The sequence below is a fragment of the Motacilla alba genome, chromosome 4A (genome assembly GCF_015832195.1).
Source record: "Motacilla alba alba isolate MOTALB_02 chromosome 4A, Motacilla_alba_V1.0_pri, whole genome shotgun sequence".
NCBI lineage: Eukaryota > Metazoa > Chordata > Aves > Passeriformes > Motacillidae > Motacilla > Motacilla alba.
The window spans coordinates 805,440-828,339 of NC_052045.1; the positions used below are offsets into that span (position 1 = coordinate 805,440).

General features: G+C 55.3%; 1 protein-coding gene across 6 annotated transcripts in view; it reads right to left on the minus strand.

Annotated features, from left to right (window-relative positions):
- MCF2 (MCF.2 cell line derived transforming sequence) overlaps nt 1–21,358 on the minus strand; it is a 60,673-nt gene extending 39,315 nt beyond the window's left edge. For 5 of the 6 annotated variants that reach the window (XM_038122995.1, XM_038122994.1, XM_038122992.1 and 2 more), the window contains exons 1-4: nt 21,183–21,358; nt 9,781–9,849; nt 9,141–9,255; nt 2,635–2,725 (exon numbers count right to left, since the gene is read on the minus strand). In XM_038122995.1, the coding sequence (XP_037978923.1) occupies nt 2,635–2,725; nt 9,141–9,255; nt 9,781–9,849; nt 21,183–21,303 (396 nt within the window). In that variant the 5' untranslated portion in view covers nt 21,304–21,358. Of the gene's footprint in view, nt 1–434; nt 742–2,634; nt 2,726–9,140; nt 9,256–9,780; nt 9,850–21,182 lie in introns of those variants that run through there. The other variant, XM_038122996.1, reaches the window with a different exon arrangement.
- Between the last annotated feature and the right edge of the window lie 1,542 nt (nt 21,359–22,900).

Here is a 22,900-nt window from a genome sequence, read left to right on the forward strand (position 1 = left end):
CCCGGCAGTACCGGCGATACACAGTGATACCCAGCGATACCCGCGGTACCAGCGATAACCAGCGGTACCAGTGATACCCACTGATACCCAGCGATACCCAGCGGCAGCCGGCAGTATCAGTGATCCCCAGCGGTACCAGCGATACCTGCGGTACCCAGCGATACCCGGCGATACCCAGTGATACCCGGCGGTACCAGCGGTACCCGCGGTACCCAGTGATACCCGGCGGTACCCAGTGATACCCGGCGGTACCAGCGGTACCCGCGGTACCCAGCGGCACCCGCGGTCCCGGCGCCCGGCCGCTGCCGCACGGAGGATGCCGCTGCGCCCGAGCCCGGCCGCTGCGGGCCGTGCCGCGGCTGCCGCGCCTCCCCCGGGCCGCAGCGGGGCCCCGCTGTCCCTTGCGCCGCAGCACGGCGGGCCCGGAGCCTTACCGCATCCCGGCCGGGCCGCCCGCCCCGCCGCGGGCCCGCCTCCGCCATGCCGGGGATGCGGGACGGGGATGCGGGACGGGGATGCGGGACGGGGATGCGGGGATGCTCGGCTCGCCCCGCTGCCCGGCGCCGGCACGCAGCGGTTCCGTTCGCTTCGGTTCGGTTCGGGCAGGCAGCAGCCCTGCCGGCTCCCGGCTGGCAGCCCCGCTCTCCTCCCCAGCGCCGGCTTTGCTTTTAAGGTGGAATGCCAAAAATCAGCCTGCAGACGCTCTTTGCTGCGAGGATTGGGCTCGCAGCTCGGAGCTCTCACCCTTCCTCTCCCCCCCGCCGCTCTCTCCAAGGTGCCTTTCCGAGCTGCCCTGGGCTCTGGGGTGAACCAAGCAAAGATGCTCCGGCCAAAACCCGAGGCTTGCCCGGCATCACTTCCCACAGCACTGCTAGCCCGGCTTGCCCAGGCAATTGCAGCCATACACAAAGAGTTAAAACAAAAATCTGTACAGTGTGATAGAGAAATTTTCAAGATCAGATGCACAACCGCAGAGCTGCAATTGCATATACATATGCTGGAAAAATAGGACACAGTCTGTGCTTCAAATTCAGCTTCATGGCACTCCTTTACTCCAAAATTGTACAAAGATCAGAAAAAGATTTTTTTAATTGCATCAGGGTTTATGATGCGTGACTGGGAAAAAAAAATCAAGATTTAAATTTTTGTCCTTACACCTCCTGGACATTGAGACAGCCATTTAGGACCTGACTCTGTTTTTAAGACCATATTCCCAAGTCTTAAGACTCAGTGGACACAGGTTTCCTGCATCCCTCTCTGCACAGAGCACCTCCCCTTCTGTGCATGGGCAGCCCTGATACTGCAGGCAAAGTCACCTCCACTCATGGACACATGGCACAAACAGGGTGTATGCTCAAATAATTAAATTTCCTTATTAAACACAAAATGAATGACACTTTTGTAGAAGCTACAAATTAGGACAGGATTTTTTCCCATTTGACACTTCCAGACTATGCAAAGCAAGTACTTCATCCTTAAAGGATGCTCTTGGTATGAGCACCTGTTCAAACGCTGGCAGCAGAACTGAATTTTGATGACCCCTTTAAAGAGCTACTTTCTAAATGCTGCTTCTTCCCTAGTGGTGTGGTAACCACCACACCTGCAAGTTCAGTTCCTAACATTCATAAAAATCAGAACCAGAATTTCTCTCAGTGGGATCTCACTCCCACTGCAAGAAGGGAACCCTCTCTGCCTCCTAAGGGATGCTCCCAGGTATTGTTAACTGCCAGCAAAGCCAGGATTGTTAACACCAAGCTCAGCTGTAGCAGCATTAACCATTTCAAATACCACAAATCTAACTTTATCAGAGCCAGGCAAGCATTTTCTGTCTCAGTACATCCCCTCCACCCTTTCTCAGCTGGACCAACGTCTTTGACCACTCAATGACTGAGCAGAAACAAGCACAACAATAACACACCCAGAACACTGCCACTGACCCACACGGCACGGTGTGGCTGGGAAAGGATTTCTCTGCTGGCTCCTACCTCCCCCTGCACCCATAAATGTGACTTTTCCAAGCTGCAGGCTCTGCTGTGAGTCCAAGCTCTGGTTCCAAGACACAGTGCAAGGCAGAATTGTCCAAGCTCTGGTTCCAAGACACAGTGCAAGGCAGAATTGTCCAAGCTCTGGTTCCAAGACACAGTGCAAGGCAGAACTTCACAACCCCCCCTGTGAGCTGTGCATGTGTGTACGAGGCCATTTAAAACACATTAATGCATCCATACACTTTTAAATAGATTTTTCCATCCATGCCCACACACAAATCCTTGTGAAGCCTGTTTGAAGAACCTAAAACTTTCAGTCACCAACAATTAGGTAAAATAAACTAATAGCCAGTGTCAAGAAAGAACAAATATGGAGCAAAATTTTCTACCCATCAAAAGCAGAGAAGATGGCACACAACACATTTGAACCAGCGCAAAGGAGCATAAAACCCAGGAAATGGATCAAGCAAGCAAATTAACACACAAACAGCTCATTTACATACTCAAATTAATTACAGGGCCATAAAACAAACTGCCTAGAGAGGAAGCAGGAGCATCACTGCTCTGGTTCCCAGTGTTTTCTGAAGGGGATACACAAAGGCAGGCTGGCTTAGTGCACTAAAAGCAATCCACATTAAAGAGGACTTACTGCTATTTTTTGGAGAGTCGTTTTGACTGATGTCCATGTGTCCAGTCTTCTGTCCAGGATTAGGATAAATTTAGTGTCAGACTCATGCTGACTGCAAGATAAGAAAATACCAATAACCAGATAACGTTCCAAGAAAAGTGACTCTGTTCCCAAAAAAACCCAAATCCAAGAACTGGGAATGCAAACCACATTTTAAGATTTCTGCAGTTCCTGAAATTCCCTTTGAAAAAAAATTTTCCTGAGCACCCAAACTCTTTCCAGTGATGCTTAGCAACAGGACAAGGGGCAGGAGGCACAAACTGAACCACAGGGAATTCCATCTGAATGCGAGGAAAAATGTCTTTCTCCTGAGGGTGACAGCCCTGGGACACGCTGCAGAGAGAGACTGTGAAATCTCCTTCTCTGGATATTTTAAACACCCACCTGGGGCTTTTCATCTCTCCAGATATTCCAGCACAACCTGCTGCAGGTGAAGCTGCTCTGGCTGGGGGGTTGGATCACCTTTAAGATCCCTTCCCACCCAGGCCACTCTCTGTGATCCCCACAGCTCCCCTCCCAGCCCAAGCTCGCCGTGGCTCTGATTGTGCCAGCCCAGGGCTCAGCATCACCTGTGCCTGTGTGCAGGGGGGTGACAGCACATTGCTGGAGCCCAGACTGCTCCTGAAACCCAAACTGGCCTGGAGAAGGAGCCTGCAGAGGAGCTGTGCCCCTGCAGAGGAGCTGCAGAGGAGCTGTGCCTCTGCAGAGGAGCTGTGCCCTGGCCAGCAGGCTCCCCAGCTGATGCCCCAGGACCCCCCTGCCTTCACTGCCCAGCTCAGCTTAGAGCAGCCAAGCTGGGACTCCTGGCTGCTTTGGGCAGCAGACAGCACAGGGGACACCAACAGGGCAGGAGACAGCAGAGGTGGCACCAAGGCAAGAGACAGCAGAGGGGACACCAACAGGGCAGGAGACAGCAGAGGGGACACCAAGGGAGGAGACAGCAGAGGTGGCACCAACAGGGCAGGAGATAGCAGAGGGGACACCAAGGCCAAGCTGGACAGGGCAGGGCAGGGCAGTGCCAGCTGGCAGAGGGGATGGGGAGCTCTGGTGCCTCCCCCAGCCCGCCCTGCCAGGGAGGCAGCTGCTGCTCCAAGGTGTTTCCCAGCACACCCCAGCTGACTCAGCAAGCACAGGCTCCTGCCGTCCCTTTTAACACCCAAAGCCTTTGAGGTGCTTTGAAATGCCCAGGCAGCCAGCCGTACCAGGGCTGCCCTGTCTGTAATTGAAATACTCCTGCCAGGCTGGAGGGGAGCAGCACTGGCTGCAGCAGCTGAGCCACAGCCAGCCTGGAACCACCTCCTCTCCAGCAGTGTATTTACAGGAGTCTCAGGTCATGCTGCAGTATTTATTCTGTGGATGCTGACACAGGATAGCCATGGCCACACACCCTTCCTGGTGCTGGGAGAGGCTCCCAGGCCACGTGCTGGCTCCCCAGAGGGCTCAGGTGTCTGCCCTGGGCACAGCCCTGTGCCAGCCCTCCTGCCACATCATCTCTGCTGATTCCTGTGTTTGGCAAGGCAAACACACGGTGGATTACTCTGGAGTATCTCACAAGGCAGACAATAGTTGGCAACTCACTACAGAAAAGAAAAAAAAGCCACTTGAAGCCAATGCAGGAGCTTTCATTCAGTGCACATCTTGCTGCTGTGGTCTGTGGCAGCTACAGCTCTGACAAACACATTTAAGAGGAATTAGCAGTGGTGCTCAGAGGGATGAGGACCACAATTCCCTCTGACTCCTAACAACAGCTGGCTGAAGGTGTGGAGAGGCACCCAGCTCCCAAGCTACCCTGTGACACATCCTATGGATCTGCAGCTTCACACCCAAAGTGCAAAGGCTTCCCTTGAATTTATTCAGTGACTTTGAAGTGTAGAAGAAAGGAGCAGGGAAAATGAACATCAGATTTTACATATGGGACATACACAGAGCACATGTAATAGAGTCTGAGGCTGTGAGCATGGTGAGTCTGACTTTTCAGCCAAAACCTTTATTTGCTTAGAATGGTTTAGGCAATGTGAGACAACTCTGCAGGGTTCTGTTAGCTCTGTTCACCCCCACCATAAGCTAAGTGACCCAGGTGGGTGGGAGCAGGCCAAAGGATCCTTTGGTTTGAGGCAAAAATAAAACCCTTTGGTTTCTCAGCACACTCTAAAATTTTAAAAGGTATGTCTCTGAGCTACAAGAAACAATTCCCAACTCCCCTAGTGTTTCCCAAGGGCCTGCAATTGAAAAAAAAATAAACTGTGTTTACACAGAACTGCTGTAATCATAATAAAACCTGCAGACAACCCCCAGAACCCAAGCAATCCAGAAAAGGCAGCCAGCCTGTAGTGCAGTGCCAGTTAGGAAAAGCTGAAGGCATTAACTCAGGCCAAGGTTATGCTCAGAGAGCAGCCCCTGAGCATGCTAATGTGCTCTCATTAGTTCCCTTACAGAAAAAAGAGGAAACTTCCAGCAGTCTGACAGCCTTGACACCTACAGGGAGAAGTTTGTCATTTATTCTAAGCCAGTGCAGAAAGCCTGTGACTATTTGCAACCAGCCTTGCAAGTTTATCAGATTTCCAGGCCCGTGATGTACCTCTTAGAGTGACAATAAAAATAAATCAATGCTTTCTACCAAGGCTCTGAGGGCTCTGTTTGCATCCAGCAGGAAGATGGAGACAGATAACCAGGGCAAGGACTGCTCCTCTCTGGGTGTTTCTTGCCACTTTTTGATGCACCAGACTAAAAATAAAGACCTGGGATATTTTGCAGGACTTGAAATTGGAGCCTGGAGTCTGCAGCTGTGAGACTGAGCACAGCACTGAGAGACTCCTTGCCCCTGGTGGGATCAGAGCATGCCACCACGACCTGCCCAACACTGAAATCCAGAGATATTTATAGCCACCAGCACCCTCCAGTGTGCCACTACTCTGTGTCACAGTTCTGAGCCACTCTGCACCTCACCTCCCAGCCTACAGCAAACAGGCAAAGCCTGTGTAAACACCAACAAGCTGGAGAGCCAAAGGAAGAACAGGCCAGGACAGAACAGGATGTGATATTCCAGCAGGAAGGGACCCCCAGTGATGATCTGTCCAATGTCTGTCCAACAGCTGGGAGATGTTGCTAAGGGCATTGTCCAAATGCCCCAGGAGCTGACAGCCTGGGGAATCAATGACATCTCTAGGGAAAGTGTTCTGGTTTTCCAGCCCCTCAGTCAATAAATGCTTCCTAGTGTCTGTTCTAAACTGCCCCGACAGCTCTGAGCCATTCCCACACGCCCAGTCCCTGGCAGCCCGGGGGCAGAGCTCAGCACCCTGCTCTGCACATGGCCCCCTCAGGAGGCTCAGAGGGCAGGGGGATCCCCCTCAGCCTCCCTCTCTCCACACAGGACAAGCCCGGAGGCCTCAGCTGCTCCTCAGCACATTCCTTCAGCCCTCTCACCAGACTCGCTCCCTCCGGACAACTCAAGGACTCCACAGGCTTTATAAAAGTGGCACTAGAACTGCACACAGTACTGAAGGTAATACCACACCAAGGCTACACACAGAGGGATTTTTTCAGTTTTCAAGTTTTACTTTAATAGAATTAAGTCAGTTTTTTGTAACTGCAATCTCACAGATATCATAACTGACTTCAATTGATTTTTTTAAGCTTCTACTGGAATTCTGGCTCAACTAGGAAGAGATCAATTCTTTCAGGCTAGAGAAAAGATTTGTATTTGCTGTAAAGACCACACTGTCACAGCCCTCAACCCAAGCCTGGATGAAGTGCTGCTTTCTCACTCCTTAGGTCTCTTTTCTGCAACACAGGCTCTGTCACTTCCCTGCTTCAGCAGCCCACTGCAGGTGCTGCTCAGCACAGCAGCCTGAAGGCAGGCAGGCAGCATTTTGAGCTGGATGTGCACAGAATAGAAAGTGGGCACCTCTTACTTATGTTCCCTTCCAGCTCATCCACACAACTGCTTCCTGCAGCTGCCTCCTGCCTGCAGCAGTTCCAGGAATATCAGAAGTTCCCTTGCCTACAGACTCACCTTCCTGCTGGCTCTGCCAGGAATGCACTCGCCCTGAGGACTCAGGAGCAGCTCTCAGAATCCATCTCCTTTTCTAACAATTCTTTCCAGGAGAACAGTGCCTCCTGAAATCCAGCTTTCCAAAACACTACAAACCATTCAAGTTGCCCAAATGCCACAAACCTGACACCCACGAGGTTTGCTCAGGCTAGCACAGGCAGGGCACCAGGCAGCTCCTTTGCACGGGGTGTGTGGTTTTGATCTGCCCCTGCACAGCCACAGCTGAGCAGGTGTTGGTGCACCCACACCTAACCCTCATATCTGAGGAAATAAAATACCTCTGGCAGGGAAATATTTCCCTCTTCTAGGGACTTTCTGGCCAAAGTCTGAGCTCTAACCCCACGATGTGATGCTGCTGAGGGATGTGTACACTGGGGCACCAGAGCTGGCACAGACCTGCCACCCTCACCCAGTGATGCTGTCCCTGCCACCCTCACCCAGGTGATGCTGTGCCTCCCACCCTCACCCAGTGATGCTGTGCCTGCCACGCTCACCCAGGTGATGCTGTGCCTGCCACCCTCACCCAGTGATGCTGTCCCTGCCACCCTCACCCAGGTGATGCTGTGCCTGCCACCCTCACCCAGTGATGCTGTGCCTGCCATGCTCACCCAGGTGATGCTGTGCCTGCCACCCTCAACCAGTGATGCTGTGCCTGCCACCCTCACCCAGTGATGCCGTCCCTGCCACCCTCACCCAGGTGATGCTGTCCCTGCCACCCTCACCCAGTGATGCTGTCCCTGTCACCCTCACCCAGTGATGCTGTGCCTGCCACCCTCACCCAGTGATGCTGTCCCTGTCACCCTCACCCAGTGATGCCGTCCCTGCCACGCTCACCCAGGTGATGCTGTGCCTGCCACCCTCAACCAGTGATGCTGTGCCTGCTGAGCCTTCCAGCTCCAAAGTGTGAGGGAGCAACGTTCCTGAGGTGGTCAGACACTGGGGCAGGCTGTTATGGCGGCAGCAGGAGCAGAGCAGGATGATTAAAGTGGTTTTACTAAAGACATGCTGAACGTGTTTGAATCACCAGCAAGCTCGCAGCTCTCATTAGTCTCTTGATTGAGTCTGACCATTACAGGGCCAGCAGGACTGCTCATCATGCTAATGCCAGGCTGTGTACAGCCAGAAGCCTTGGAGAAACCAGGCAGAGTCCTGCTCCTGCTGGGCCAGTGCTCTGTGGGCCAGGAGCCCTCGAAACCTCAGAGTCCATCAAAACGAGGACAGAGGAACCAGAGGCTCCTGCTTGGTTTTTTTTTTTTTTTGAACAGAGGTGCCTAAACACTGCACACTTCTTGCAAAGCTGCTGCTAATGGAAAGCTCCCACCCAGCTGCTGTCAGCCTGCTCTCCCTGCAGCAAGAAATTTGCCAAAACAGGCATTATTCAAGAAAATTAAGGATTCCAGGTAACTGAGTCACCAGGCTCAGCAGCGAGAATCAGGAGGGCCATTAATCTAAGAACACAGCCCTGCGTGAGGCACAGGCAGACTGTCAGCAGCTTAACCCTGACACACAGGCAGGTAATGGGAGCTGCTGCTCTCTGCTGAGCCGTCAGCTGCCACGGGGACCCCAAAGGCTTTGTTCTGTAATTAGGCTCTTCCCCTGGTTTCATTTCTCTTTTTCCACAGTAATGACTCTCTATTTGTACACGTCAAAATATTATTTTGCAGTGGCATGGCACACTGAAGCAAGCATGGAAACTGCTCACCTTGCAGTGGCAGGGTATATTTAAGTGACACCTGCCAAAGCTTGAGGAAAGCTTGTTGTTAATTAGAAACCTAACCAACTAAATGTGTGACACACCCCAGCGGCCAGGCCACAGGGATGATGCCCACTCCCCCCTCTGCAGCTCCTGGCACATCAAACACCTCACCTGCACACTGCAGGGGCTTGCACCCCTGCTGTCCTCTGAGAGCTGAAGGAGCCCCTCACCCCCACCCATGGCTGGGCCCTGCAGACCCCTGCCCAAGCCAGGCAGGACCCCCCTCTGCCCACCCCAGACAAGGGCTGACTGTTATTATGATATTTTAATGAAAATCCTTTGTTAGGATTTTCTTTTTTTGAGAAGTTCACTAGTTTTAAAAAAGAAATGTAAATAATAATTATTTGTTGTTGTAAAATGCAACAGAGATATTGTTGATTAGTTTATGTTAAGTATTTTTACTTAATAATTAATTAAGAATGCAGTTGGCTCAGATTTTCTAGTCAGTTGTGAGTTTTTGTTACCATTCCATTCTATTCTTGTCCAACCTTCTGATGATTCCTTTCTCTCTATTATTTAGTATAGTTTTAATTTAACATTTTCAATATAATATATATAATAATATAATTCTCAACCTTCTGAGAAATGGAGTCGAGATTCTCATCTCTTCCCTCGTCCTAACTGCCCTGCAAAAGCCACAGCTGACAGGGAGCCTCCTACCTGGGGACAGACGTCAGGTAGGTCAGGACTTTGGCCACGCTCTCCTCGGGCACCTGGTTGAAGCCAGCGTTGTCAGGGAGGGTGATGATCCACGCCTTGTCCTTGCCCCTTCCACCTGCAAACACACAGGGATGCTGCTGCTGAGGAGGGCACGGCAGAGCCAGGGGCACCAGGCAGCTCACAGCACCCTGAGGGGGTTCACACCCCCAGAAGGGCCAGACAAAGCCAGCTCTGCCCCTGGGGCCACGCACAACACCAAGGGCAGGTGCTGGGCACAAATGCACGGAGTACCAGCATTTCCCTCATGGACTGAGTGCGCGTCACACGGGCCAGCTGAGGGAATCAGAAATACAGGGGCAAGCAAACACACTGGTCTGGAACCTAGAGAAACACATTTGACAGCAAAGGGCTTGTTCATGCAGAGGGCTGGGAGCCCAGAATGCTTCACAGTGTGGCACGGGACAGAAAGCCAACCTGCTCTTCAGACTGCCTCCGTGCTTTACTGACAGATTGCACTGGATACTGCCTGGTGGGCAACAGCCTGTGGGAATACCACTGACAAACGGCAAAGGACTTTGTCTGGAGTGTTTAATTACCACAGGGGGAGAGAGAGAGACCCTGGAGATGTTCTCATACTCACCAGACAGAAAAGCAAACTCCTTCATCAGATCATCACTGATGTCCTTTGCACAGATGGGTACTGCAGTTTCTGGGGAAAGGGAAAAGCAGCAATCAAAGTAAAGCACAAATCCAAAGCAAACACATTAATCATGGAGTTAATCCAAAGGTGGAACCTGAACTTCCCTAAACCATACATGAGATTGGGTAATAAAGGATATTTGGATCTTAGAGATGTTATTTCTGATGTTCCTGATGACTCAAACAGGGTGAAAGCCACAAGTCAGCAGCAAAGGTATTCCACGGGAATGCACCGAGGGGCACTGCCCCTGAGCTGGAGTGCCCTCCCTCAGCGGGCCATACCCACTGGAAATGTTTCCTTTCAGGTTAGCCATCCCACTCCTGTTTTACAGAGTGTCCCAGTGCTTCCCCTGGCAGGGCAGTGGGGTTTCTGCTGGAGCTGCAGCATCCAGGCTGCTGCCCTGGGAGCGAGGCTGGGCTTTCACACCGTGACAGTCCCTAATTCTGAACAAACAAGCTTCTGAAATCATGCCTTCACCTGGCACGGGGCCACAGACATTGGAGAGGCTGTTGTTCTTATGCTCAGTTATTAGATTTCTTCCTAATTAAATCATGGCAGAGGCTGTTTCAATGCCACATTTAGCACCACGATCATTTCAGAGGCAATGAAGCACATCAGAACACACACACACAACTTTACCTTCTCCTGGGAGAAGGAAACAAAGACCACACTGACTAAACACAAGAGGAGCTTAAAGCTGGCAGACATTTTTCTGGATTATCTATAAATGGAACGACAGCTAAAAATCAAACATCCTTGTTCCTGCAAATAAATATTTTGAAGCACATTGATACAGATTAAAGTCCTTGGGCTTTCTGATAATCAAATTTTAAACACTGATTATTTCACAGAGTTGGTCCTGGGGAATAATCTTCTGGCTGTTTTAAATCAGACAGGCTGCATACTTCAGCACACTCCAGCATAATCAATATTTATTCTATTTCTCTTTTTTTCAATGTCTTTCTGGTCTCTTCTGCTTTATCTGCAGATTTTTCAGGCCTGTGGTGGCTGCAGGGTGCTGCAGCACAGCAGCCCAGGTGTGTGGGGGGTACTCTGCCTGCCACAGCCCCCGGGCATGGGTTGCTCTCGGCCCTTCCAGGCACACACACACTGCTGCTTTCCCTCCCGCAGATAAAAATGGGGTTTTGTTTGCTGAGGATGGAGCCCCAGTCCCACTGGCATCCACAGAAACATTCCTGATTTTAACAGGCCCTGGAATTGGTCTTGGTGAGAAAGAAGTTTGTCTTGCAGAGATATTTCAAATATTTGTCTCTCATTCAACCTCTTCACCCAGCTTGAGGACAAGCAGCAGTGAGAGATTTCTTCTCTATTTGTTGACTCCTTTTTCCACCAGGTCAGTGGTTTCATACTGATAAAATTCACACTTAACAACTTGATGAGCTGCAACGCATGAACTAGATGACACCAAACACGTGTGTCATTGAAAATATGAGACAAAAGCCCGTGCTGTGCACATGTGTTTGTCACAAATCAGCGGGGGGCTGCCCTGTCCCCAGGCAGGGTAAGCCCAGCCCCAAAGCTCACCCAGCCCAGCCCCGGCTCCCCCAGATGCAGGCCTGGCCACGTGAGGAGCACCCCGTGCCCCAGAGCTCAGCAGCAGGCACAGCCCCAGGCTGGCAGGACGTGGATTTTGGCTGGCTTCTGCACTGAGACCACAGGGATGTGCCAGCTCGTTGAGGCTGAGCAGGAAACAGGCTGCAGAAAGGAAGCCAACCTTTCAAAAAAAAACATCACCACATTTAAAAGCTTCACAAGGCATCGTGTCACTGAGAGCCAGCTAACAAGGTGCAGGGAGGCAGGGGCAGTCTGTGCCCGTGCTTGGGACAGTCCAGCAGGGCAGAGGAGCAGGATGCTGCCCCTTGGCAAGGCAGGGCACAACAACAGCCTGATTGTGGCTGATTAGAGCTGCTCCTCGGCAGCTCATCCCTGGCACTCACTGTGTGCTGGGCACTGAACTCGGCCTCCTGGGCAAACACGAGGAAAAATCCAGTGCTGGCACCGGAGCCACAGCGTGCTGCTGTGCCTGAGGGACTCAGCTGGGTGCTGCAAGGAATCCTGAACCTTTGTCCTCTAACATTAATCTCTCAGAAAGGGCAGAGAAAGGCAGGGAGGCACCAAAGGCAGCAGCCGCTCAAACAAGGCTTCAGTTGATGTTCTGTGGCAAACTGGGGATTTTTCATTTAAGGCCACTCTTGGGACAGCACAGAAAACACCCCAGGGCACCCTCCATGAGCAGCACAGCCAGCCTGCACCTCCCTGGCACAGGGGGCAGGAAGTCAGGGCTTCAGGAAAGTCCACTCATTTCTTTCCAAGGCAAAAGGAGGCTTTGTGATCACCAGCTGTTACAAAACCAAGCCTGAAAACCCCACACAGCATCTCAGAGCACTGCCCACACTGCTGTCCCCACAGCTGGCACCACCTCCAGTTTTAGAGTCTTGCTAAAAACCAGCAGCATCTGGGTGGTAAATTGTCATAAGGGTGTAGTGTCACTTTTACACAGCTCTAAAATGGGCATTCACAAAGTGCTGCTGCAGTTATTACACTCAGAGGCTGCTCTGCAGGGGGAGATTGTTGCCATGGCACAGAGTTTTGGAGGCTGCATCAAGCCAAGCAGGGAAAAGACAAAGGGGGAAGTCAGGGCTCTCCACCCCTGAGGAAACCAGCGTGGCTCAGCACGGAGCCCTGCTGAAGCTGTCCTGCCCCCAAGCCCTGGTTTGCAGTGTGCAGGAGATTTCCCAGCCCTCCAGAGGGATGCACCTGGACCCTGCACAGGCTGGGGGGCGAGAACGATGCTCAGGGCAGTGCCCACCCTCTGGAGGAGACCCAGGCAGGGAGGGGCTGCCAGGCAGGTGTGCAGTGACACCCAGAGAGGGGACAGCTCCTGTCCCAGATCCCTCTTCTAACACCCAAACAAACCCTCAAGTGCTCTGCTCGTAGCAACTCTTGTTTTCTTTCCTTTTCCAAATTTGAGAGGCCCGCAGCACCGCGGGCAGCAGTGTGTAACAGGTGTGTAACACACCTGCCAGGCTGCCCCACCCTGACCACACTGTCTGCTGCTGGGAAATCCTTCTGGAGACAGCTCTGCTGTCAGTGAACAACAGCAGCCTTTCATCTGTGTGCTCCAGGAAACAAAACTGGAGTAAATCAAGTGAAAGGTGTAAAAGATCACATTGGGCTCCTCCAGGATCTGCCTCTCTCAGCTGCTCGTCCCTCCAGACACCCAGCAAAGCAGCATTTATTTGTACCAGGGAACCTCCAAATCAGCTGTAACCTGTCTCCTGTAACCTGGAGACCTTCTGGGCTAGCTGGGGTAAGCAGCCAGCGTCTGTCTTGGGCTGTGCCAGCTGTGCCAGCAGGTCCCTGGGGGTGACACCAGCTGCAGCACACACCACACACACTGCAGTGTTTGCAGGGTGCTCAGGGACCTTCCATCAGCTGGGCTTCTCCCACTGCACAGGCACCAGGGTCTGTGCAAGCTCCCCAGGCCCATGGAGCACAAACGGGGAGCGTGCAAGGATGGAGGCACTCCCACCTTTGCTTTGTGCAGGAATGGGAACCAAACCCCCCTGGAGCAGAGTGCCCCAGCCATGCACCCAGCAGAGAGGGGAGAGCAGCCCTCACAGCTTCTCCTGCTGCAAAATCCAACATTCATCGGGGCAGAGAACAGAAACACAGCCCTGTGTGTGAGGAGGGAAAGCAGCAGCACTGCAGTGTCCCCAGCCCAGCCCTGACTGCCATGCCTGCTGCACACACCCCAGAGTGGCGACCCTGCAGCCCAGCCCTCCCTCTCCACACACCATGCCCAGAAAGGAGCACAGAGGGGGTTAATGAGGAATCAAATACTCCCTGACAGGGCCTGCAAACTGCCCTGCTGTGCCATGGAGCACACAGAGCCTGTGCCCAGCGCCAAGAGCCTGCTCCTGGCTGCAGGGAGCAGGGCAGGGGGACGGAGCCCCAGGCAGCTGCCCCACACTGCTTCAGGCACTGCTCCCGGACTCTGTCCCACCCAGAATCACAGAATCACAGAATTTCTAGGTTGGAAGAGACCTTTAAGATCATCGAGTCCAACCCATGTTCTAACACCTCAACTAGATCATGGCACCCAGTGCCACATCCAGTCTGTTTTTAAACACATCCAGGGATGGTGACTCCACCACCTCCCTGGGCAGATGATTCCAGTATTTGACCACTCTTTCTGTGAAAAAATTCCTCCTTAAAAGCACCCATGTGCTTCCCTGCCCGGCCTGCACCTGGAGCAGGGCCTGCTCCCCCTGAGCAGCCCGGCGGTGAGCCGCTGCCCAGGAACAGCACACGCGGCTGGGCACGGCACAGCAGCTGCCCACACGGCACGGCAGCTGCCCACACGGCACGGCAGTTGCACACACGGCATGGCAGCTGCCCACATGGCACGGCAGCTGCCCACACGGCACGGCACGACAGCTGCCCACACGGCACAGCAGCTGTCCACACGGCACGACAGCTGCCCACATGGCACGGCACCTGCCCACACAGCACGGCCGCTGCCCACACGGCACGGCAGCTGCCCACACGGCACAGCAGCTGCCCACATGGCACGACAGCTGCCCACATGGCACCTGCCCACACAGCACAGCAGCTGCCCACACGGCACGGCACAGCAGCTGCCCACACGGCACGGCAGCTGCACACACGGCACGGCAGCTGCCCACACGGCACAGCAGCTGCCCACACGGCACGGCATGGCAGCTGCCCACATGGCACGGCATGGCAGCTGCCCACACGGCACAGCAGCGGCCCACACGGCACGGCAGCTGCCCACACGGCACGGCAGCGGCCCACAGGGCACACCAGCTGCTTACACCACATGGCAGCTGCCCACACATACGGCAGCTGCCCACACGGCACCTGCCCACACGGCACGGCACCTGCCCACACGGCACGGCAGCGCTGGCCACACGGCACGGCAGTGGCCCACACGGCACGGCACAGCAGCTGCCCACACGGCAGGCCCAGGAGGGGCTGGCAGCACACAGGCGGCACGAGGCTGCTGGAGACGCCCCACGGCACGTGTGGCACACGCCAGCTCAGCGTGCTCCTCAACAGGGCCTGCTCTGCTCAGAAGGTGACTTACGGGGCACAGAACAGACTGCCAAGGTCCTGGGGCTGCTTCCTGCACAGGAGAGTAAGCTCTGGCAGCCAGGAGCAAATCCTGTCCCCAGCGGCTTCAGGTGCCCATGTGGGACAGAGCAGGCCCCAGTGCCAGCAGGATTTGGTGCTGCAAAGGGTCAGGGTTAGGGTCAGGGTTAGGGTTAGGGTTAAGGTCAGGGTTAGGGTTAGGGTTTGGGTTAGGGTCAGGGTTAGGCTAACCCACCTAGGACAAAGCAGGCACCAGTGCCAGCAGGATTTGGTGCTGCAAAGGGCCCTGAGCACGCTGATGCCAAGGGCAGGAAGGACCCTGCAGCCCCCAGCCAGGCTGCTGCAGGTGCCCGTGGCTGGTGAGACTGGCACCAAGGGCAGTGCTGAACCCTGCTGAACCAGCTGCTGCAGGTGCTGGACTAACCTGGACACCTGGGAGAACCATGGAATTCCAGCTGGTATGGGCATTCTCCGTGCCAAGCGAGTGACACAAAAGACACATTTAAATATTTATGGCAGAAAGGTTCATCACTGTGACTGCTGCAAGTGCCTTTGTCCCACAGCCCACAGGGACAGCTCTCACCTCTCTGTGGCCAGGGAGCACCTGCACACCCCGAGCCCTGGCTCAGCCTGCAGGCACCTGCTGCCTGTCCACAGCCACTCAAAACCAGCTTTCATCTCGAGGAAAAGGTCAGCAATTAGGTTTATAAATGGCTGTTTTTCTGGGAGATCTCATGCGTTGGTCCTGGGGAAGATGGCCCCTGCAAGGCCTGAAGTCCTGCACATGGCAGCAAAGTCCCACCAGCATTAGTCCATGCCTAGCAGTGATGGCCTGGTCACCTCACCAGGTTCAAGGACTCCCTAAATTATCTTTTCTCAGATTGGGGGAGATTTTTAAGGAATGGCTCACTCTATTTTCAAGCTCCTTGCTTTCCTTGTCCCCAAGCTCCTGCTCCAACACAGCGTAGGAAGCAGCAGCAGATGGTTCTCTCTTCTGACCCAGGGCTGTGCTTCTCCTGTGAGGATCAGTGCTCAGTGCAGACACATCCCCACCACCAAACCTGGGGGTGTGCTCACTGACAAACCACACTGCAAAAAAAGGAAAGCTCCTGAAAAACCAGAATGACCTTTTCGAAAGGCTTAGATTTAGACACCGTGAGGATAAGAGGAAAAAGGCAAAAAAAAAGGTGCTGTGAAAGGAAAAGAAGACAAGAAATAGAAAACGTTAACTCAGTGCAATTCAGGTTTGAGGACCATCACCCAGGCAGTGTGGCTGACCCACGGAGGAGTGTCCCCATGGGGACAATCCCCACCTTCCAGCAGGAGCCAGCCCCGTGCTCAAACAGGGGTGGAACCACCACACCCAGCTGAGCACTGAGCCACGGCTCTGGCTCCACAGCCGGGCTGCCAGCCCCGGGGCAGCATCCCAGCGCCAGGCATAGCTCCAGCAGCACCATCCCAGTGCCAGCATCCCTCCAGCAGCACCATCCCAGCGCCAGGCATAGCTCCAGCAGCACCATCCCAGTGCCAGCATCCCTCCAGCAGCACCATCCCAGTGCCAGGCATGCCTCCAGCAGCACCATCCCAGTGCCAGGCATGCCTCCAGCAGCACCATCCCAGTGCCAGGCATCCCTCCAGCAGCACCATCCCAGTGCCAGGCATGGCTCCAGCAGCACCATCCCAGTGCCAGGCATGGCTCCAGCAGCTGCATCCCAGTGCCAGGCATGGCTCCAGCAGCACCATCCCAGTGCCAGGCATGCCTCCAGCAGCACCATCCCAGTGCCAGGCATGCCTCCAGCAGCACCATCCCAGTGCCAGGCATGCCTCCAGCAGCTGCATCCCAGTGCCAGCATCCCTCCAGCAGCACCATCCCAGTGCCAGGCATAGCTCCAGCAGCTGCATCCCAGTGCCAGGCATGCCTCCAGCAGCACCATCCCAGTGCGAGGGATGGCTCCAGCAGCTGCAGGGGACAGCCGGAGCAGCCAGGGCACCATCCCAGTGCCAGCATCCCTCCAGCAGCTGCAGGGGACAGCAGGAGCAGCCAGGGCAGTGGGGTGGCACAGCTGCAGCCACTGCGGGCACACCAAGCCAGCACTGCCTTGTTCCTGCTGAGCAGCCACTGCTGCCAGCAGCACAAGGAGCAGCCACCAAGGAGCCCAGACAAGGTGCAGGCAGATAAAGATCCTACAGCCATGGAAACCCATCCTTCACCACAGCTCTGGGAGCTGCAGGGAGCAGAGGGTCTGCAGGAGCCGTGGCTGAGCCACGCTGCCAGTGAGGAGGAGGAGGAGGAAGAGGAGGATGTTCAAGGGTGGTTAAAAGATCCCCTCTGCTGGAGACCATGGAGTTTTGGGGCCGGGGGTGGTGGGGAGGGAATCTCTTCCAATTTATATTTAGCAGCTGAGAAACTGGGGAAGCTTTGCTAAGAAAAGGTGAAGCGAAAGCAAATTAAGCAGCAACAAGGCTTAGTTGTTACCTTCTGCTGTGCGGTGATGTTTTCATGTCCAATCAGAAAATCCCCATCCTCATATCACACCAAACTAAGCACAAACTGGGAATGCTAAAAGCCAGCTCCACCATCCATGAATCCACGTCAGTTGCAAGAGAGGCAATAAAAGATTCTCCACACCCACTCTTTTGGATTCAGCCTCAATGTGGGAGCTGAGAAAATCTAGTTTCTGGCATTTCTAACATATAGGAGCTTCAATGTGCTTTAGTTTTCTCCTTTTTCCAGTTTCAGCCACCCTTCCCTCACCAAAGAGAGCAGTACATATGTTTGCACATCAGCACCAGGGCACACGTGCCAGCTGTGCAGGCAAAGGCACATTCAGCATCTGCCAGCAGTACCCATCTTCTCAGTCTAAACAATCAGCCCCTAAACCAGAGCCCATTCAGCACAAAAGACTTCCAAAACCCATTAAAATATACAGACATCAGTAACTTTCCCATCATCATTCAGCACCAGGCACTGATTTTTCAAAGGGAAATTCCAGCACGAAGTAACTCCTGGGAGATATTTCAGCAGTAAATCCTGGGGCCTCACTGGCTGCCTGGAGATGCTAGAATGAAGTTCACTGAGGACACTGGAACAATTTCTTTCACAGCTCTTACAGCCAGGAAACTGAACTATGCAGCCAGGTTCTCCCAATGGCATCACCTGGAAACTCTACTGTAAAGCAAGGGAAAATAAACACAATTTTTCCTGAAGTGAAAGTGGAAATGCCCAATTCTGGCATTCTCCCACCGAGCAAAAGCACATTTCCAAATCCAGCTAACCTGTTCCTGCAGCAGGAGCAGGCCTGTGCAGCAGAGAGTGAGATGGGGAGGACACTGCTGGAGCTTGCTGGCTGTGTCCCCCCTGTTTGCCCTTACAGACACCCCCGGAGCACCAGGACAACTGTGCTGTGCTGGGCCCCAGGGAACAGCTCTGCCCCAGGACACCCTGCCTCCTCTCTGCCCTAAAAGCAAGTCAGGCATCGCTGGGAGGAAAAAGGGATTCAGAAAACCAGGCAGCCCCACCCAGGCACCGCCACCAGCACCCCTCACGCTGCAGCTCCTCTGCCCAGCCATTTCCCACTGGCCCTGCACCTCCCAGCGTCAGGGGACTGGCAGCAGAGCAGGCTGAGCAGGGACCTGCCCTGTGCCCTGCACGTGTCCCCAGACAGCCCTGTCCCAGCCACACGTGGCTGTCCGCAGAGGCTCGCGGCTGGCTTGTGGCTCCAGCACTCCCCTGCACGTCCCACCTACCAAAAGCAAGGCTAACAAAGGCTCCCATGGCAGCACAAGCAGGGCAGTGTCCCAGCTCTAAGCCCCCATCCCCAGGCACTCTGTGCCTCCAAGCATCCCCTCGTTCAGTGGCAAGGAGAGCTCTTTGGGAAACTCTTCTTTCCCTCGCCATGTTTTACACTTCAGTTGTTCCGTCCCACACAGCCCTGCTGTCACTTCCCTTCTGTCCTGGTTCGTGAATGATAACCATTGAAGTGCTTGTAGCAAATGTGATGTAGGGAGAGGAAGCACTTCCCACCTACTACTGCCTGCTCCCAGACTACTACTGCTCCGTGCCCACCCAGAGCCTGGGGGATGCCAGCACACACCTTCTGGAGGCTGCCCTGGCTCTGCCGTGCTCTGAGGCAGCCCAAGCCATTCTAGAGATGGGAACGGCCACAAGGCTTGGGACTTTTAGAGCTTTTATCTCAGTCTAAGGCAGGTACGGGTGCATCACCTTCCACTAGAAACAACCAACAAGACTCCAGCACTGCTGCATGTAGGGAAATGGTTAAAACGTGGTCCCAGATCAGGCTGAATGCTCAGAAATCAGCAAGAAGGGAAAAAACCTTCTGATTTATTTTTAATCTCATGATTTGAAGAACCTTACTCAACTTTGTCTCTTTCTCAACATTTTATTTTAAGAACCTGTGTGGATGCCAAATCATGGGTCCAGATCCTGCGGCTATAACCACACAAGTGTGCCTTTGTGGGGATATTTTGGCTCTGTTTGACCATTACACAAAGGTCATGTGCCAAAGTGGTTAGGAGAGAGGGCTCGTGGTCAGTAGAAACCCACTGCCTGCTCCCACATGGTTCCCAGCAAACGTGCACCATCTGTGTCCCCATGCCCGTGGCACCAGCTCCTGCTCCAGCAGCGTGGGTGCTCCATGCCAGCAGCACAAGGAGCATCTAATCACATCCATTCAAGCAGCATCCTTTGCTAACTGACCATGACCACCCCTGCCTCCACGTATCTGCTCCATTTTAGGGTGCAGGAAAGGAACAGGGCAGGAGGGCAGGGCAGCCAGAGCAGCAGGTGCTGTGGCACCACCTGAGAAGGGCACGGTCACAGCAGCTGCTGGGAAGCAGGTGACACATTGGTGGAGTCCTCACCTGTGACCTACCCCTCGACAAACTCTTCCTGCACCCCCAGTTGTGCCTTGCAAAGATGTCAAGAAAGCTGGCAGCAGACAGGAAGATTTTTTTGGGTCAGTGTGTCTTTTTTGTGCCCGGCACAGCTGCAAGCACTCTGCCAGCTGCACACCGAGGAGGAGGGAGGGCTCTGCCTGCTTCCAGCCCTGACAAGGTGGGCATCCTCCAGTGGGCCTGGAGCCACCCGAGGGGCCCCTTCCCCTCCTGGTGCAGGAAAGACCTCACTGCAAAAACACCTGTAACTCCCCTCAGGAAAACAGGACAACAATGAAAAAGTGAGGGCTCCACACAACTTCTGAGCAGATCACTGTCCATCAAAGGAAACACCGCTGAGGCAGCTCCGGCCCCGATAAGGGATCAGATTGCATCTGCTTCTCACGTTCAGGGCGAGCAGCCCCAGCAGCACGGCCGCTCCCGTGCCACGCTGCGTTCCCGGCACGGCCGGGCGCTCAGAGCCGTTCGGGGACACGGGACACGGGAGCGGTGACGAGGCGTCTAACAGAGGAGCGCACCCTGCACACATCCATCTCCTGCTTCCCTCCTTCAACCCGGGAACGGGCACCACGGCCAGAGGGGAGGCACAGCTCCCCAGGGCAGAGCTCTGCAGCTGCGGCCACGGGAGCCGCGCAGGGCTCGCCCCGGCGAGCATCCTCCGCCATCCCGCCCGCACCGGGCGCTGCACCGCGCACCGGGGACACCGGGGGACACCGGGGGCAGCGCGGGGGACAGGGCCACCCACCGTGCCGAGCGTGGAACGAGGCACAGAGGGGCAGCGCGGATCCTCGGCCACCGGGGGACAGGGCTAACCCTGAGCACACGGGGCTGTCCGTGGAGCGAGGCACAGAGCGGCAGCGCGGATCCTCGGCCACCCGGGAGACAGGGCTAACCCTGGGCACCCGGGAGCGTGGAACGAGGAACAGAGCGGCAGCGCGGATCCTCGGCCACCGGGGGACAGGGCTAACCCCGGGCACCCGGGGCCGAGCGTAGAACGAGGAAAAGAGCGGCAGCGCGGATCCTCGGCTCCACGGGGGACAGGGCTAACCCTGAGCACCCGGGGCTGTCCGTGGAGCGAGGCACAGAGCGGCAGCGCGAATCCTCGGCCCCCGAGCGGCGGACCCTGCCGGGGCTCCCGGGCAGCGGCACCGAGCGCGCAGAAGCGCCCGCCGCGCTCGGCCCCGGCCCCGGGGAGGGACGGGCGCCCCCGGGCACGCCTGCCCCCGGCGCCGCTGCCCCGCGGTGTCCGGGAAAGCCGCTGTCCCCCCGCCGGCCCGGCCGCCCGCACTCACCGGCGGCGGCGGCCTCCAGCATCGCGGCGGCGCGGAGCAGGCGGTAGTAGCGCTCCATGTCCCCCGCCGAGGTGCCCCCCGGCGGGAGCCCGGCCGGGGCCGGGGCCGGGGCCAGGGCCATGCCGCGGGCAGCGCTCCCCGCCGGCAGCGCCCGCTCCGCGCCCCGGGCCCGCCGGGCGGGGCCGCCGCCTCTGCCCGCCCCCGGTACCGCCCCGGCCCCGCCCCGGTACCGGCACTGCCCCGCCCCGGCACCGCCCCGGTACCGGCATCGCCCCGCCCCCGGCACCGCCCCGGTACCGGCATCGCCCCGCCCCCGCCACTGCCCCGCCACCGCCACCGGCATCGCCCCGCCCCCGACATCGCCCCGGTACCGGCGCCGCTACCGGCACTGGCACCGCCCCGGCCCGGTACCGGCACGGCCCCTGGCACCGCTGCCCCCCAGGTTTTTCTTTCCCTTTTTTTTAGCTCCTTCCCCGCTTTTTCCTTCCTGGTCTGTTTGTTTGTTTGTTTCCCTTTTTCCGCCTTTTTTTCCTCTTCCCCCCTTTCCTCTCCCCCCCCTTTTTTCCTTTTTCTCTTTTCCCCTTTTTTCCTTTTCCTTTAGTTCAGTCCCTTCCCCCCTTTCTCTTCCCTTTCCCCGTTTTTCCTGTTTCTTATCCCACTTCCCCCTTTTTCCCATTCCCCTATTTCTCCTCTTTTGCCCCCCCTTTTTAGTCTTTTTTCCAGTATTTCTTTCTGTTCCCTCTTTTCCTTTCTTCTTCCTTCCTCCCCCTTTTTTCCCTCCCTCTCCCTTTTCCCCTTTCTTTCCTTTCCCTCCCCTCCTATTCCTTTTCTTTTCTTTAATTTACCACCCTCCCCAGTGCCCCCCAGCAAACCACCCTGCGGCTGGATTTACTCCCTGCCTTAGTGCCTATGGCACTTCTCTAGGGAAAAATAAAATTAAATTAAATTTAAAAAGCATTTCCATCCTGTGCAAGCAGCATTCTAGCAAATTCCTTGAACGATTTATGCGAACTACGTTGAAGCGCACCACAGCCAGTGCTGGCCAGAGCTCCGAGCACAGCGCTGGCCCGTCAGGCTCAGTTTTCCTGATGCTGAGGCTCAAACCCTGCCAGCTCATCCTCGCCAGGAGCCTGCGCTGCCCAGGGAGGCAGCGTGGAGAAGTCGATGTTCTTGTTTTTCCAAGACAACCTTTTAATTATGCTCTTCACTGTAATGGCAGCCCTTTTCCAACACTTCAGCAGTCGGGGCTATTAATTAGCGAGCCGTGGTCTAACAGTGGCAATATAAAATTCAGCATCTTTTGGTGGGTCCTTCTTACACTGATAGAGAATTTTTCAAGGATAAAGAACCTGCACAGCAGGTCCTCACTACCGAACAGCCTGGACAGATGATGATGATTCCCTGTCTGGTCATAAAGCACTTCTCGTGTGACAGGGACAGCTCATGTGCAGTTACTCCTGACAAAATCAGTTGATACGCAGGGCTACAAGTCAGGAAAGAGCCTCGCCGCATTCCTGCTGTGCTCTCATCACAGGAATGCTGGGTGTCCCAAACTGCCCCGGCCCAGGGAGAACGGGACCCAGCCGAGCGCTCACAGCCCCTGGTTTGCCCCGGCACCGTGCAGGGGACGCTCGGCTGTAGCTGGGACTCATCCCCCCGAGTGCCACACCCGCTTCTGGCACAGGATTTTGGGAGAATGAAGCCACCCTGTAAAGGTG